General features: G+C 51.9%; 1 protein-coding gene across 4 annotated transcripts in view; it reads left to right on the top strand.

The window, feature by feature from the left end:
• alms1 (ALMS1 centrosome and basal body associated protein) overlaps window positions 1-13,163 on the top strand; it is an 82,631-nt gene that overhangs the window by 5,776 nt on the left and 63,692 nt on the right. For all 4 annotated transcript variants that reach the window (XM_090221481.1, XM_090221480.1, XM_090221479.1 and 1 more), the window contains exons 2-8: window positions 108-174; window positions 464-572; window positions 727-871; window positions 2,393-2,563; window positions 2,785-4,602; window positions 4,745-4,910; window positions 7,908-9,677. In XM_090221481.1, coding sequence (XP_090077607.1) covers window positions 108-174; window positions 464-572; window positions 727-871; window positions 2,393-2,563; window positions 2,785-4,602; window positions 4,745-4,910; window positions 7,908-9,677 — 4,246 coding nt within the window. The remainder of the gene's footprint in view (window positions 1-107; window positions 175-463; window positions 573-726; window positions 872-2,392; window positions 2,564-2,784; window positions 4,603-4,744; window positions 4,911-7,907; window positions 9,678-13,163) is intronic.

Genomic DNA, 13,163 nt, shown 5'->3' with positions numbered 1-13,163 from the left:
CTCCTATGTTCTGAACATTTGTTGTTTGAAGAGGTACTGTTTTATTCTGTGATGTTGCGGTTTTATTCAGGAGTTGGTGTTTTGTTTTTTGTTTTTTTCCTTCTAAGTTTCAGAGGACTGAGTCATGGTTCCATCTCCCAGCAGAAGAGGACAGGAGTCAGTTCCTGGGTCTGGGTAAGACACTAGTCCACCGTGCTTTGGAGGGTCAGTCTCTGCACTGTGCCAACCATACGTACAGACACACTTTCAACATGACAAGGCACTGGCAACTCCAACAACTAGATGACAGATGTTGCTCTTTGAAACTAGCTGTCTGTCTGTGTCTTGTCATAAAACAACCGTTCTGTTATGTTTTGTAACGTGGGTCTCGCAGATGAATTATTAATCACCAGCAATGATAGAGATAACATTGTAATACATGTCGTTGTTTTTAATATGTTGATTATTATTATTTTTTCATTAGAATTTCAGGACAGTCGTCTGTCACCTGCCCTTGCTCTGCTACCAGAGTATGACTTCTCGGGATACTCTCTCTTCCAACAAACAACAGACTTAGAGTTTGCCCCTTTAAGGTAACGCTTTCTTCATTAGAAAATAAAACTGTTTATTAAAATAATAGTTTCATTACTATAAGGAACAACGGTCACTATATCAGCATGAATAGTTTTAGGTTATTGAAAAGTAACCCGTGCTTGTGTTATGCACGTCTCCTGTTTGTCTTGTCAGGGGGTCTCCAGACGTGTCTGTAGCCTCCGAGAGGTTTCTGATACCACAGGCCAAGAAGGGCAGCAGCGGCGTTGTCCAGCCGTCTGTCCCTCAGCATTCCTCTCTGTCCCAGCATCCTCTGGCCTACAACTCCACCCTGTCTGAGGTCAGCTGATGTAGTTATGCAATGCTTGCTACTTCTTGTCCCTCTTACTGTGCTAGCCTGCCAAATGGAGCTAACGTCACCAGATCACAGAGCTAACACCACCAGATCACAGAGCTAACACCACCAGATCACAGAGCCAACACCACCAGATCACAGAGCCAACACCACCAGATCACAGAGCCAACACCACCAGATCACAGAGCTAAATGTAGCCAACACCACCAGATCACAGAGCTAACACCACCAGATCACAGAGCTAAATGTAGCCAACACCACCAGATCACAGAGCTAAATGTAGCCAACACCACCAGATCACAGAGCTAAATGTAGCCAACACCACCAGATCACAGAGCTAACACCACCAGATCACAGAGCTAAATGTAGCCAACACCACCAGATCACAGAGCTAAATGTAGCCAACACCACCAGATCACAGAGCTAACACCACCAGATCACAGAGCTAAATGTAGCCAACACTACCAGATCACAGAGCTAAATGTAGCCAACACCACCAGATCACAGAGCTAACACCACCAGATCACAGAGCTAAATGTAGCCAACACCACCAGATCACAGAGCTAACACCACCAGATCACAGAGCTAAATGTAGCCAACACCACCAGATCACAGAGCTAAATGTAGCCAACACCACCAGATCACAGAGCTAACACCACCAGATCACAGAGCTAAATGTAGCCAACACCACCAGATCACAGAGCTAACACCACCAGATCACAGAGCTAAATGTAGCCAACACCACCAGATCACAGAGCTAAATGAAGCCAACACCACCAGATCACAGAGCTAAATGTAGCCAACACCACCAGATCACAGAGCTAAATGTAGCCAACACCACCAGATCACAGAGCTAAATGAAGCCAACACCACCAGATCACAGAGCTAACACCACCAGATCACAGAGCTAAATGTAGCCAACACCACCAGATCACAGAGCTAAATGTAGCCAACACCACCAGATCACAGAGCTAACACCACCAGATCACAGAGCTAAATGTAGCCAACACCACCAGATCACAGAGCTAACACCACCAGATCACAGAGCTAAATGAAGCCAACACCATCAGAACACAGAGCTAACACCGTCAGAGGAAATAAAGAATATACAGAAAATCAACATTGTCTGGTGATATTGTTTAGTGGTTCTGGTAGCAACAAGACAATTATAATAATAATTTAGGAGGTGTTTATATTTGTCCTGTTAGACACTGGTACAAGTGTGTATTGGAAATGTGGTTCTCGCATATCCCAACTCCCCCTTAGACACCCCTAGGTAATGGGGCCAGGGTCACCATTGTCACCAGCGCCCCTGAAGCAATTAGGGTTAAGTGTCTTGCTGAAGGGCACAAGTGACATATTTTTCCTCTTGTCTGCTCTGGGATTCAAACCAGTGACTTTTCAGCTACTGGCCCGATGCTCTAATCTCGGGGCTACCTGCTGCCCCAATTAGTGTCCATAGCTGGTTTGTTTTGTGTTTGGTACGATTTATGCTTTCTGTCTCAGCACCCTCTGGGTCACACCTCCACCCTGTCTCGGTCAGAGGAGAGGGCCAGTAGCTGCTGCTCGCTCTCCGAACACAGCATGTCCCCTGGTGACGGGTTAGGACAACCAGGGGAGGACCGCTACCCAACCACCATCAGGGATAACGAGGGGCAGAAGACTCATCGTTCTGGGGTACTGGTCGGGGGCAGGGAGGGGGAAGATCTATATTATATAGAATTTTATATATATATATATATATATATATATATATATGGTATACTGTGTAAATTCCTCCATCTATATTATGTCTCTATATTTTCTCTAATGCTGGCATTACCATATCACCAAGTAAAATTCTGTGTATATGTAAATGTCCTTTGCGAATAAAGGCGGTTTCTGATTCTGATCACTAGACACGTACCAGTCTCCTTGACCCAGACAGACCTCTGGCCGCGCTCCCTGACGACAACGCTTCGTTCCTCAGCGGGGACATCCCTGTCAGAAAGCTGCTGGATCTGCTCCAGAAGGACGTTGGCATGCCCAGCGGTAGCAGCAGTGCCGTCTCCTCTGCCTCTGAGACCTCTCGCAACAGGACTAACTTCTTTGGGGGAGAATCCAGGAGTGACCGCTGTGTTTCCAAACCAGATGGCTTGAGAGAAGAGAGGGATGTGAGCCAAAGAGCGCTGCCTGACGTCTCACCTGAGCTGCTGCCTGACGTCTCACCTGAGCTGCTGCCTGACGTCTCACCGCCAGTCACAGGGAGAAGAGAAGGCCCTCAAGGAGGAGCATCCATCTCACCTGAGAAGACGGAGAAACTCAAAAGTAAACAGTCTTCACGGATGTCTGAAATTTCCAACATCACCATCCGTTCCCTAAACAGCCAGCCGGATGAAAGCAGTAATGCGTCCCGCAGGCAGCTCTGCTCGGAGCTAGAGAGGAGTCTGGACTCTGAGCCTGGAGCAGAGACCCAGGGAGGTACCAGCCGTGGGCCCATACCCTCCTTACACAGTGAAGTCAACACACCTGACATTGTCACCAATGCACCTAATGTTTCAACCACTGGATCCGCCAAAGGGAGGTTGAGCGTGACCAGAGGGCTACGGGCCAGTGTGTTAGGGCCAGGGGCTGGGGTCGGGCCCCAGTTTTCAGCAGGGTTCAGTGTGGAGCGAGGCCATAGGGAGAGAGACCTCTGGTCCTCAGGGAACCAGACAGGCACAGAACCAGACGTCTCGTTCCTGAGCCTTCTCCCCCAGCCCGTGTCCCAGTCCACCCCAGGTGTGTTCCTCCACGCTCCAGTCAGATCCAGCACCAAGCTGTCTGCCCTCACCTTTAACATGGAGGTCTCTCAGCGCTCCTCAGGCTCCAGAGTCTCGCCCCAGCCTGCTGTAGACACCCTGCCTGATAGAGCCACCCCTGTCCGGGACCCCCCTCTGCCTGCCAGAGAGACAGTACAGGAGCCCTCGGGAAGAAGCCACCATTCTCTCCCCAGTCTTAACTACCTACAGAAGGTTGATGCCTGGAAGGCCAACCAAAGTTCAAACAAGATGTCGTTCTATGACAACTTGTCTCTTCAGGGCTTCTCCGGGGTCTCTCCCAAGCAGAAGGCCTACGATGCAGTCTCTGACTCTCTGACCCGTATGTTGACTCAACCACAGCTAGGCAACCAGACCCTCAGCATGTGTGAATCTGGACCCTCCTCCCCTAGCAGAGGGGAGGCAGCAGGTAGTGGTCTTCCTGAGAGAGAGGACACAGCAGGGCCTGTAGGAGGGCCATCCCCCATGGGCAGGTCTCAGTCCCACTCCTCCCTCAACACAGTGGTCACGTCTATCCAGAGAGCTCAGCATGCACAGACACACACTGACCAGGACAGCAGCCAGACACAGCCAGAGGAGGAGCGTGCTACAGGGCAGCCCAGGGAGTTGGAGAGGAGCCGGGGAGGGTCAGGGTCAGACAGGGTTCAGTCAGGAGGTGGACCTGAACAGCCCAGTGGCGCTCCAACCGAGCCCTCTCCCTTCATCAGCCTGGGACGCTTCAATAACGTGTCATCAAAGCGAGACGTCCTCTCCAGCTCCCGGGACAGTGACCACAGCGGGCAGAACTTTGAGGTGCCCGTCAGGGCTGCTTCTTCTTCTGTGGTCAGTCTGGAGGTGGATAACTATGCCCCGTACTGGTCCTCCAAACCATCCTCACCACACAGGGAGAGGGAGCTCAACATTGACGAAAGGATTCCGGTAAGACTAATTTTACAACTTATGTGAGGAGGGATGCTGTCCAATGTTGGCTGTTCTGTTGATCTGAAAATAACACCATATCTATACAATGATATATTCTCATGGATTCACTGTATATGACTGTTTTGATTCGGATCTGCAGATGTACCTTCACAACCTTGGGATCGACCAATCTCCTTCTACGATCCTCAATCCCTTTGGACCTCGAGGGCCAATCAGAGAGCCAGAGTTCTCTCCCACTGATCTGTGCACCATAAAGGGATCCACAGCCACTGGCACGCCAACCAAGAGCACACAGCCTTCTGAAGGTAGGTAGGTAGGTAGGTAACCCATCCCAAAGACAGCCTTCTGATGGTAGGTAGGTAGGTAGGGAACCATCCTGAAGGACATCCTTCTGATGGTAGGTAGGTAGGGAACCCATCCCAAAGACAGCCTTCTGATGGTAGGTAGGTAGGGAACCCATCCCAAAGACAGTCTTCTGATGGTAGGTAGGTAGGTAGGGAACCATCCTAAATGACAGCCTTCTGATGGTAGGTAGGTAGGGAACCATCCTGAAGGACAGTCTTCTGATGGTAGGTAGGGAACCATCCTGAAGGACAGTCTTCTGATGGTAGGTAGGTAGGGAACCCATCCCAAAGACAGCCTTCTGATGGTAGGTAGGTAGGTACCCATCCTGAAGGACAGTCTTCTGATGGTAGGTAGGTAGGTAGGTACCCATCCTAAATGACAGCCTTCTGATGGTAGGTAGGTAGGTAACCCATCCTAAAGGACAGCCTTCTGATGGTAGGTAGGTAGGGAACCCATCCCAAAGACAGCCTTCTGATGGTAGGTAGGTAGGTACCCATCCTAAAGGACAGTCTTCTGATGGTAGGTAGGTAGGGAACCATCCTAAAGGACAGTCATCTGATGGTAGGTAGGTAGGTAGGTAACCCATCCTAAAGACAGCCTTCTGATGGTAGGTAGGTACCCATCCTAAAGGACAGCCTTCTGATGGTAGGTAGGTAACCCATCCTAAAGGACAGTCTTCTGGTGGTAGGTAGGTAACCCATCCTAAAGGACAGCCTTCTGATGGTAGGTAGGTAGGGAACCATCCTAAAGGACAGTCTTCTGATGGTAGGTAGGTAGGTAGGTAGGTAACCCATCCTAAAGGACAGTCTTCTGATGGTAGGTAGGTAGGTAGGTAACCCATCCTAAAGGACAGCCTTCTGATGGTAGGTAGGTAGGGAACCATCCTAAAGGACAGTCTTCTGATGGTAGGTAGGGAACCATCCCAAAGGACAGTCTTCTGATGGTAGGTAGGTAGGTAGGTAACCCATCCTAAAGGACAGTCTTCTGATGGTAGGTAGGGAACCCATCCTAAAGGACAGCCTTCTGATGGTAGGTAGGTAACCCATCCTAAAGGACAGCCTTCTGATGGTAGGTAGGTAGGGAACCATCCTGAAGGACAGTCTTCTGATGGTAGGTAGGTAGGGAACCCATCCCAAAGACAGCCTTCTGATGGTAGGTAGGTAGGTAGGGAACCCATCCTAAAGGACAGCCTTCTGATGGTAGGTAGGTAGGTACCCATCCTAAATGACAGCCTTCTGATGGTAGGTAGGTAACCATCCTAAAGGACAGCCTTCTGATGGTAGGTAGGTAGGTAGGTACCCATCCTAAATGACAGCCTTCTGATGGTAGGTAGGTACCCATCCTAAAGGACAGTCTTCTGATGGTAGGTAGGTAGGTAGGTAACCATCCTAAAGGACAGTCTTCTGATGGTAGGTAGGTAACCATCCTAAAGGACAGTCTTCTGATGGTAGGTAGGGAACCCATCCTAAAGGACAGCCTTCTGATGGTAGGTAGGGAACCCATCCTAAATGACAGCCTTCTGATGGTAGGTAGGTAGGTAGGTAGGTTGGTAGGTAGGTAGGTAGGTACCCATCCTAAAGGACAGCCTTCTGATGGTAGGTAGGTAACCATCCTAAAGGACAGTCTTCTGATGGTAGGTAGGTAACCCATCCTAAATGACAGCCTTCTGATGGTAGGTAGGTAGGTAGGTAGGTAGGTAGGTAGGTAGGTAGGTAGGTGGGTAGCCATCCTAAAGGTCAGTGTTATGAATTTATTCTCATTATTTCATCCTTCCACCAGAAATAGTCCTGAAACAAATATAGGGTTGCTTCCCAAGCCAGCTGGTCGTTCGTTCTATTGGTTCAGTTGCCAGAGACACGACCCAGTCGTTCGGTCTTGTTGTTCTGTATCTATGGACGAGACCCAGTCGTTCAGTCTTGTTGTTCTGTATCTATGGACGAGACCCAGTCGTTCAGTCTTGTTGTTCTGTATCTATGGACGCGACCCAGTCGTTGGTTCTAAATGTTCTGTATCTATGGACGCGACCCAGTCGTTGGTTCTAAATGTTCTGTATCTATGGACGCGACCCAGTCGTTCAGTCTAAATGTTCTGTATCTATGGACGCGACCCAGTCGTTGGTTCTAAATGTTCTGTATCTATGGACGCGACCCAGTCGTTGGTTCTAAATGTTCTGTATCTATGGACGCGACCCAGTCGTTGGTTCTAAATGTTCTGTATCTATGGACGCGACCCAGTCGTTCAGTCTAAATGTTCTGTATCTATGGACGAGACCCAGTCGTTCAGTCTTGTTGTTCTGTATCTATGGACGCGACCCAGTCGTTGGTTCTAAATGTTCTGTAACTATGGACGCGACCCAGTCGTTCAGTCTAAATGTTCTGTAACTATGGACGCGACCCAGTCGTTGGTTCTAAATGTTCTGTAACTATGGACCCGACCCAGTCGTTGGTTCTAAATGTTCCATTGCCAGACTGGCTGGCAACGTTCTTATCCCTTGCCAGCTAGCCAACTACAGCTAACTTACAGTCACGTCAAACAGCGTAGCCAGAATAACAACAAAGTTGCTGTATTTGTTGAAGCTGTTTTCTAGTGACATTTATTTGGATCCATAACAATGAGCGAATGAGGCGCAATTTCACCTGGCAGAGAAAATATGTTCTCTCATCAGGACACTTGTTCAGAGGAGCTAGCCAACAACACAGCTAACACAATCACTTCAAACTGAATCTGGAAACACTTCAAACTAGTTGACCTTCGTCTCCATATAGTGGAGATCAAGTTTATAAATTGCCTGGCTGGGCTGATGAGACAGTGGATTGTACAGTCAGATGGAACAGAGTAAATAGGCATTTTAACATCATAGATTTAGCCGGTAGACACTGTCTGAAATGCGGTTTTAACCAATCAGCATTCAAGATTAGACCCAAGTAACATCCTCTTCTCTCCCGTGGTGTTCCCAGGCGACAGCCCTCATAAAGGAGAGTTCTCCAGGTCCAGCCTGCTGTCTGTGGCCTCAAGCATGTCTCTACCTCTCAGTGTGGACAGCCTCCATCTCCATCCCATAAGGAGCCAGGCAGAGAACACCAGGAGCTGCCTGTCCCCCTCTCTGGGACCAGACAGAGACAGGTCTCCCAGCCAGGGCAGTCTGAGGATGGCCCTCTGCCCCCTGGATATCTCAGTGGAGAACACAGTGCTCCAGGACTCCCAGCAGGATCCTCACTGCCTCCAGCCATCCTCCCCTGCACCACAGTCCACCCAGCCCCTTGACCTCCACATCTACCAGCTCCCTGCACCAGAGTCCAAAAATAAAAAGTACCCTGGCTTGCTTCCGGACCTACAGTCCACTGAGCAACATCAGAGAGACAGCAGAGTGAATGTCTCTACCCAGGCTGCTATAGAGTTGGCAGGGGGGCTTGAGTCCAGTGCTGACAGCTTATCTCAGTACAGAGACAGGGTCAAAAACAGCTTATCTCACTACAAAGAGGAAGACAGAGACAGTTTATACAGGAACAGAGACATGGACAGAGACAGTGCAGTAGCGTCCTGTCCCCAGGTTAACACCACCATTGATCGTAGTAATCCTGATGATTCCTTCGTAGGCTCCCAGACTCTGCAGGACATTAGGCTTCTGCTGGGCCGGGCTGAAAACATTGTGTCTGGTGGGTCCTCCACCTCTGGCGCCTCCTCCCACCTCCTCCACTCTGACGACGACATCCTGCTCCTCTCTCTCAGGAGGAAGATGGAGGTATTCCAGGACTCCTCCTTCACCTCCTCCTCTGGTGGGGCCGGGGTGGGGGACCCAAGGAGTCACTCCTCCTTGCTTTGGGCCCGCTCCTCCTCTGACTCCATGCTGCCGGCAGTTAGGAAGAGGGATAAGGAGAGGGAGAGCTCTGCCTACAACAGGGAAGGTCATGTCAGGCTAACCAGAGAAGCAGAGCATCAGTCCACACCCGCCAGAGAGGAGTCTGGGAGACTACTACAGGACAGAGAGCATCATGGAAGACCAAGGGACAGTTCTGAAGACAGAGAGCATCATGGAAGACCAGGGGACAGTTCTGAAGACAGAGAGCATCATGGGAGATCACATGACAGTTCTGAAGACCAAGAGCATCATGGGAGATCACATGACAGTTCTGAAGACAGAGAGCATTATGGGAGACCACCACAGGACAGTTCTGAGCACAGAGAGCATTATGGGAGACAACCACAGGACAGTTCTGAGCACAGAGAGCATTATGGGAGACCACCACAGGACATCTCTGGCAGTAGCTCTACCTTCCTCCTGACCGAATCTGTGCGGAGAGCGGAGCCTGAGGGCTGCAGTGCTGGCCTCTCGGACACGCGGATTGGCCCTGTGCTGTTGTCAGTTATGCCGGTCAGCCAACCTGGTCCCTCATTGGGTGATGCTGGCGTTGGCAAGCTGCAGCAGGCTCCAACAACACCAGTGGGAGGAGGAAACCCAGAAGTGCAGATGGCTCCAGAAGAGGGAAGCTCTTTGTCCTCTTCGTCCTCCTGTCCCGTGGGCTCTGAGCAGGGGTGTGGAGGTCTGTCTGAGCCGGCCCACGGTGGGGATCAGGGTGGAGATGCTCTGAGTGATGGTGGCAGCAGCAGCAGTTCACTAGCAGCCAGGGTAGCCAGGCTGCTCCAGAATGAGTCCCCAGCCACGGTGGCGTCCCTGTCCAGCCGAGCCAGTACCGCCACAGCAGACCTGGAGGAAAGCAGAGCCAGAGGTCAGTAACTAACCCACTACCAAGGTTTCGACCCAAATGGAGCCCTATTCTGTAGTGCACTATTTTTGACCAGGGCCTATTGGGCTCTGAGCAAACGTAGGGACACTGAGTAGGGAATAGGGCTCCATTTGAGAGTGTGATGCACTAATAGTACCTACCTAGGGTCTGCTTACCACAAGTATTGGGTAGGGATTAACACCGGTAACTGTCCCGGGAACACTTTACACCCCCCCCCCCCCCCTCAAAAAAAATGTATGCTAATATTTTCCCCAATGTGGCACTAATGCAACTCCACAGTATGAGCAGCAGCAGATTGGCACATTATCCCACCAGGTAGAAGCAGATTGGCACATTATCCCACCAGGTAGAAGCAGATTGGCACATTATCCCACCAGGTAGAAGCAGATTGGCACATTATTCCACCAGGTAGAAGCAGATTGGCACATTATCCCACCAGGTAGAAACAGATTGGCACATTATCCCACCAGGTAGAAGCAGATTGGCACATTATCCCACCAGGTAGAAGCAGATTGGCACATTATCCCACCAGGTAGAAGCAGATTGGCACATTATCCCAACAGGTAGAAGCAGATTGGCACATTATCCCAACAGGTAGAAGCAGATTGGCACATTATCCCAACAGGTAGAAGCAGATTGGCACATTATCCCACCAGGTAGAAACAGATTGGCACATTATCCCACCAGGTAGAAACAGATTGGCACATTATCCCACCAGGTAGAAGCATATTGGCACATTATCCCACCAGGTAGAAGCAGATTGGCACATTATCCCACCAGGTAGAAGCAGATTAGCACATTATCCCACCAGGTAGAAACAGATTGGCACATTATCCCACCAGGTAGAAACAGATTGGCACATTATCCCACCAGGTAGAAACAGATTGGCACATTATCCCACCAGGTAGAAACAGATTGGCACATTATCCCACCAGGTAGAAGCAGATTGGCACATTATCCCACCAGGTAGAAGCAGATTGGCACATTATTCCACCAGGTAGAAGCAGATTGGCACATTATCCCACCAGGTAGAAGCAGATTGGCACATTATCCCACCAGGTAGAAGCAGATTGGCACATTATCCCACCAGGTAGAAGCAGATGGGCACATTATCCCACCAGGTAGAAGCAGATTGGCACATTATCCCACCAGGTAGAAGCAGATTGGCACATTATCCCACCAGGTAGAAGCAGATTGGCACATTATCCCACCAGGTAGAAGCAGATTGGCACATTATCCCACCAGGTAGAAGCAGATTGGCACATTATCCCACCAGGTAGAAGCAGATTGGCACATTATCCCACCAGGTAGAAGCAGATTGGCACATTATCCCACCAGGTAGAAGCAGATTGGCACATTATCCCACCAGGTAGAAGCAGATTGGCACATTATCCCACCAGGTAGAAGCAGATTGGCACATTATCCCACTAGGTAGAAGCAGATTGGCACATTATCCCACCAGGTAGAAGCAGATTGGCACATTATTCCACCAGGTAGAAGCAGATTGGCACATTATCCCACCAGGTAGAAGCAGATTGGCACATTATCCCACAAGGTAGAAGCAGATTGGCACATTATCCCACCAGGTAGAAGCAGATTGGCACATTATCCCACCAGGTAGAAGCCTTCAGTGTATTTACTTTACACAGAGTCGCTCTCAGTTCCAAGCACACACATAATTGAAACTGCCGGACTGAACACGAGACCCGAATGCAGTTTAAGAACTGAAAATTTGATCTTGCTCTGACCCAAGCCCGGTAAGCTGAGGCCTGGTCTGACCCAAGCCCGGTGCCCTGAAGCCTGAGGCCTGGTCTGACCCAAGCCCGGTGAGCTGCCTGGTCTGACCCAAGCCCGGTGAGCTGAGGCCTTGTCTGACCCAAGCCCGGTGAGCTGAGGCCTGGTCTGACCCAAGCCCGGTGAGCTGAGGCCTTGTCTGACCCGAGCCCGGTGAGCTGAGGCCTGGTCTGACCCAAGCCCGGTGCCCTGAAGCCTGAGGCCTGGTCTGACCCAAGCCCGGTGAGCTGCCTGGTCTGACCCGAGCCCGGTGAGCTGAGGCCTTGTCTGACCCAAGCCTGGTGAGCTGAGGCCTTGTCTGACCCGAGCCCGGTGAGCTGAGGCCTTGTTTGACCCAAGCCCGGTGAGCTTAGGCCTTGTCTGACCCAAGCCCGGTGGGCTGAAGCTTGAGGCCTTGTCTGACCCAAGCCCGGTGCCCTGAAGCCTGAGGCCTGGTCTGACCCAAGCCTGGTGAGCTGCCTGGTCTGACCCAAGCCCGGTGAGCTGAGGCCTTGTCTGACCCAAGCCCGGTGAGCTGAGGCCTGGTCTGACCCAAGCCCGGTGAGCTGAGGCCTTGTCTGACCCGAGCCCGGTGAGCTGAGGCCTGGTCTGACCCAAGCCCGGTGAGCTGAGGCCTGGTCTGACCCAAGCCCGGTGAGCTGAGGCCTGGTCTGACCCAATCCCGGTGAGCTGAGGCCTAGTCTGACCCAAGCCCGGTGAGCTGAGGCCTGGTCTGACCCAAGCCCGGTGAGCTGAGGCCTTGTCTGACCCAAGCCTGGTGAGCTGAGGCCTTGTTTGACCCAAGCCCGGTGAGCTGAGGCCTGGTCTGACCCAAGCCCGGTAAGCTGAGGCCTGGTCTGACCCAAGCCCGGTGAGCTGAGGCCTGGTCTGACCCAAGCCCGGTGAGCTGAGGCCTGGTCTGACCCAAGCCCGGTGAGCTAAGGCCTGGTCTGACCCAAGCCCGGTGAGCTGAGGCCTGGTCTGACCCAAGCACGGTGAGCTGAGGCCTTGTTTGACCCAAGCCCGGTGAGCTGAGGCCTGGTCTGACCCGAGCCCGGTGAGCTGAGGCCTGGTCTGACCCGAGCCCGGTGAGCTGAGGCCTGGTCTGACCCGAGCCCGGTGAGCTGAGGCCTGGTCTGACCCGAGCCCGGTGAGCTTAGGCCTTGTCTGACCCAAGCCCGGTGAGCTGAGGCCTAGTCTGACCCAAGCCCGGTGAGCTGAGGCCTGGTCTGACCCAAGCCCGGTGAGCTGAGGCCTTGTCTGACCCAAGCCTGGTGAGCTGAGGCCTTGTCTGACCCGAGCCCGGTGAGCTGAGGCCTTGTTTGACCCAAGCCCGGTGAGCTTAGGCCTTGTCTGACCCAAGCCCGGTGGGCTGAAGCCTGAGGCCTTGTCTGACCCAAGCCCGGTGCCCTGAAGCCTGAGGCCTGGTCTGACCCAAGCCCGGTGAGCTGCCTGGTCTGACCCAAGCCCGGTGAGCTGAGGCCTTGTCTGACCCAAGCCCGGTGAGCTGAGGCCTGGTCTGACCCAAGCCCGGTGAGCTGAGGCCTTGTTTGACCCGAGCCAGTTGAGCTGAGACCTCGTCTCACCCAAGCCCGGTGCCCTGAAGCCTGAGGCCTGGTCTGACCCAAGCCCGGTGAGCTGCCTGGTCTGACCCTTAGCCCGGTGAGCTGAGGCCTTGTCTGACCCAAGCCTGGT

Source organism: Oncorhynchus mykiss, chromosome 25 (assembly GCF_057628025.1).
Source record: "Oncorhynchus mykiss isolate SJ-2025 chromosome 25, ASM5762802v1, whole genome shotgun sequence".
Lineage (NCBI taxonomy): Eukaryota > Metazoa > Chordata > Actinopteri > Salmoniformes > Salmonidae > Oncorhynchus > Oncorhynchus mykiss.
Note: the sequence above shows the minus strand (reverse complement) of the source record. Positions and strands in the feature narration are given on the sequence as shown.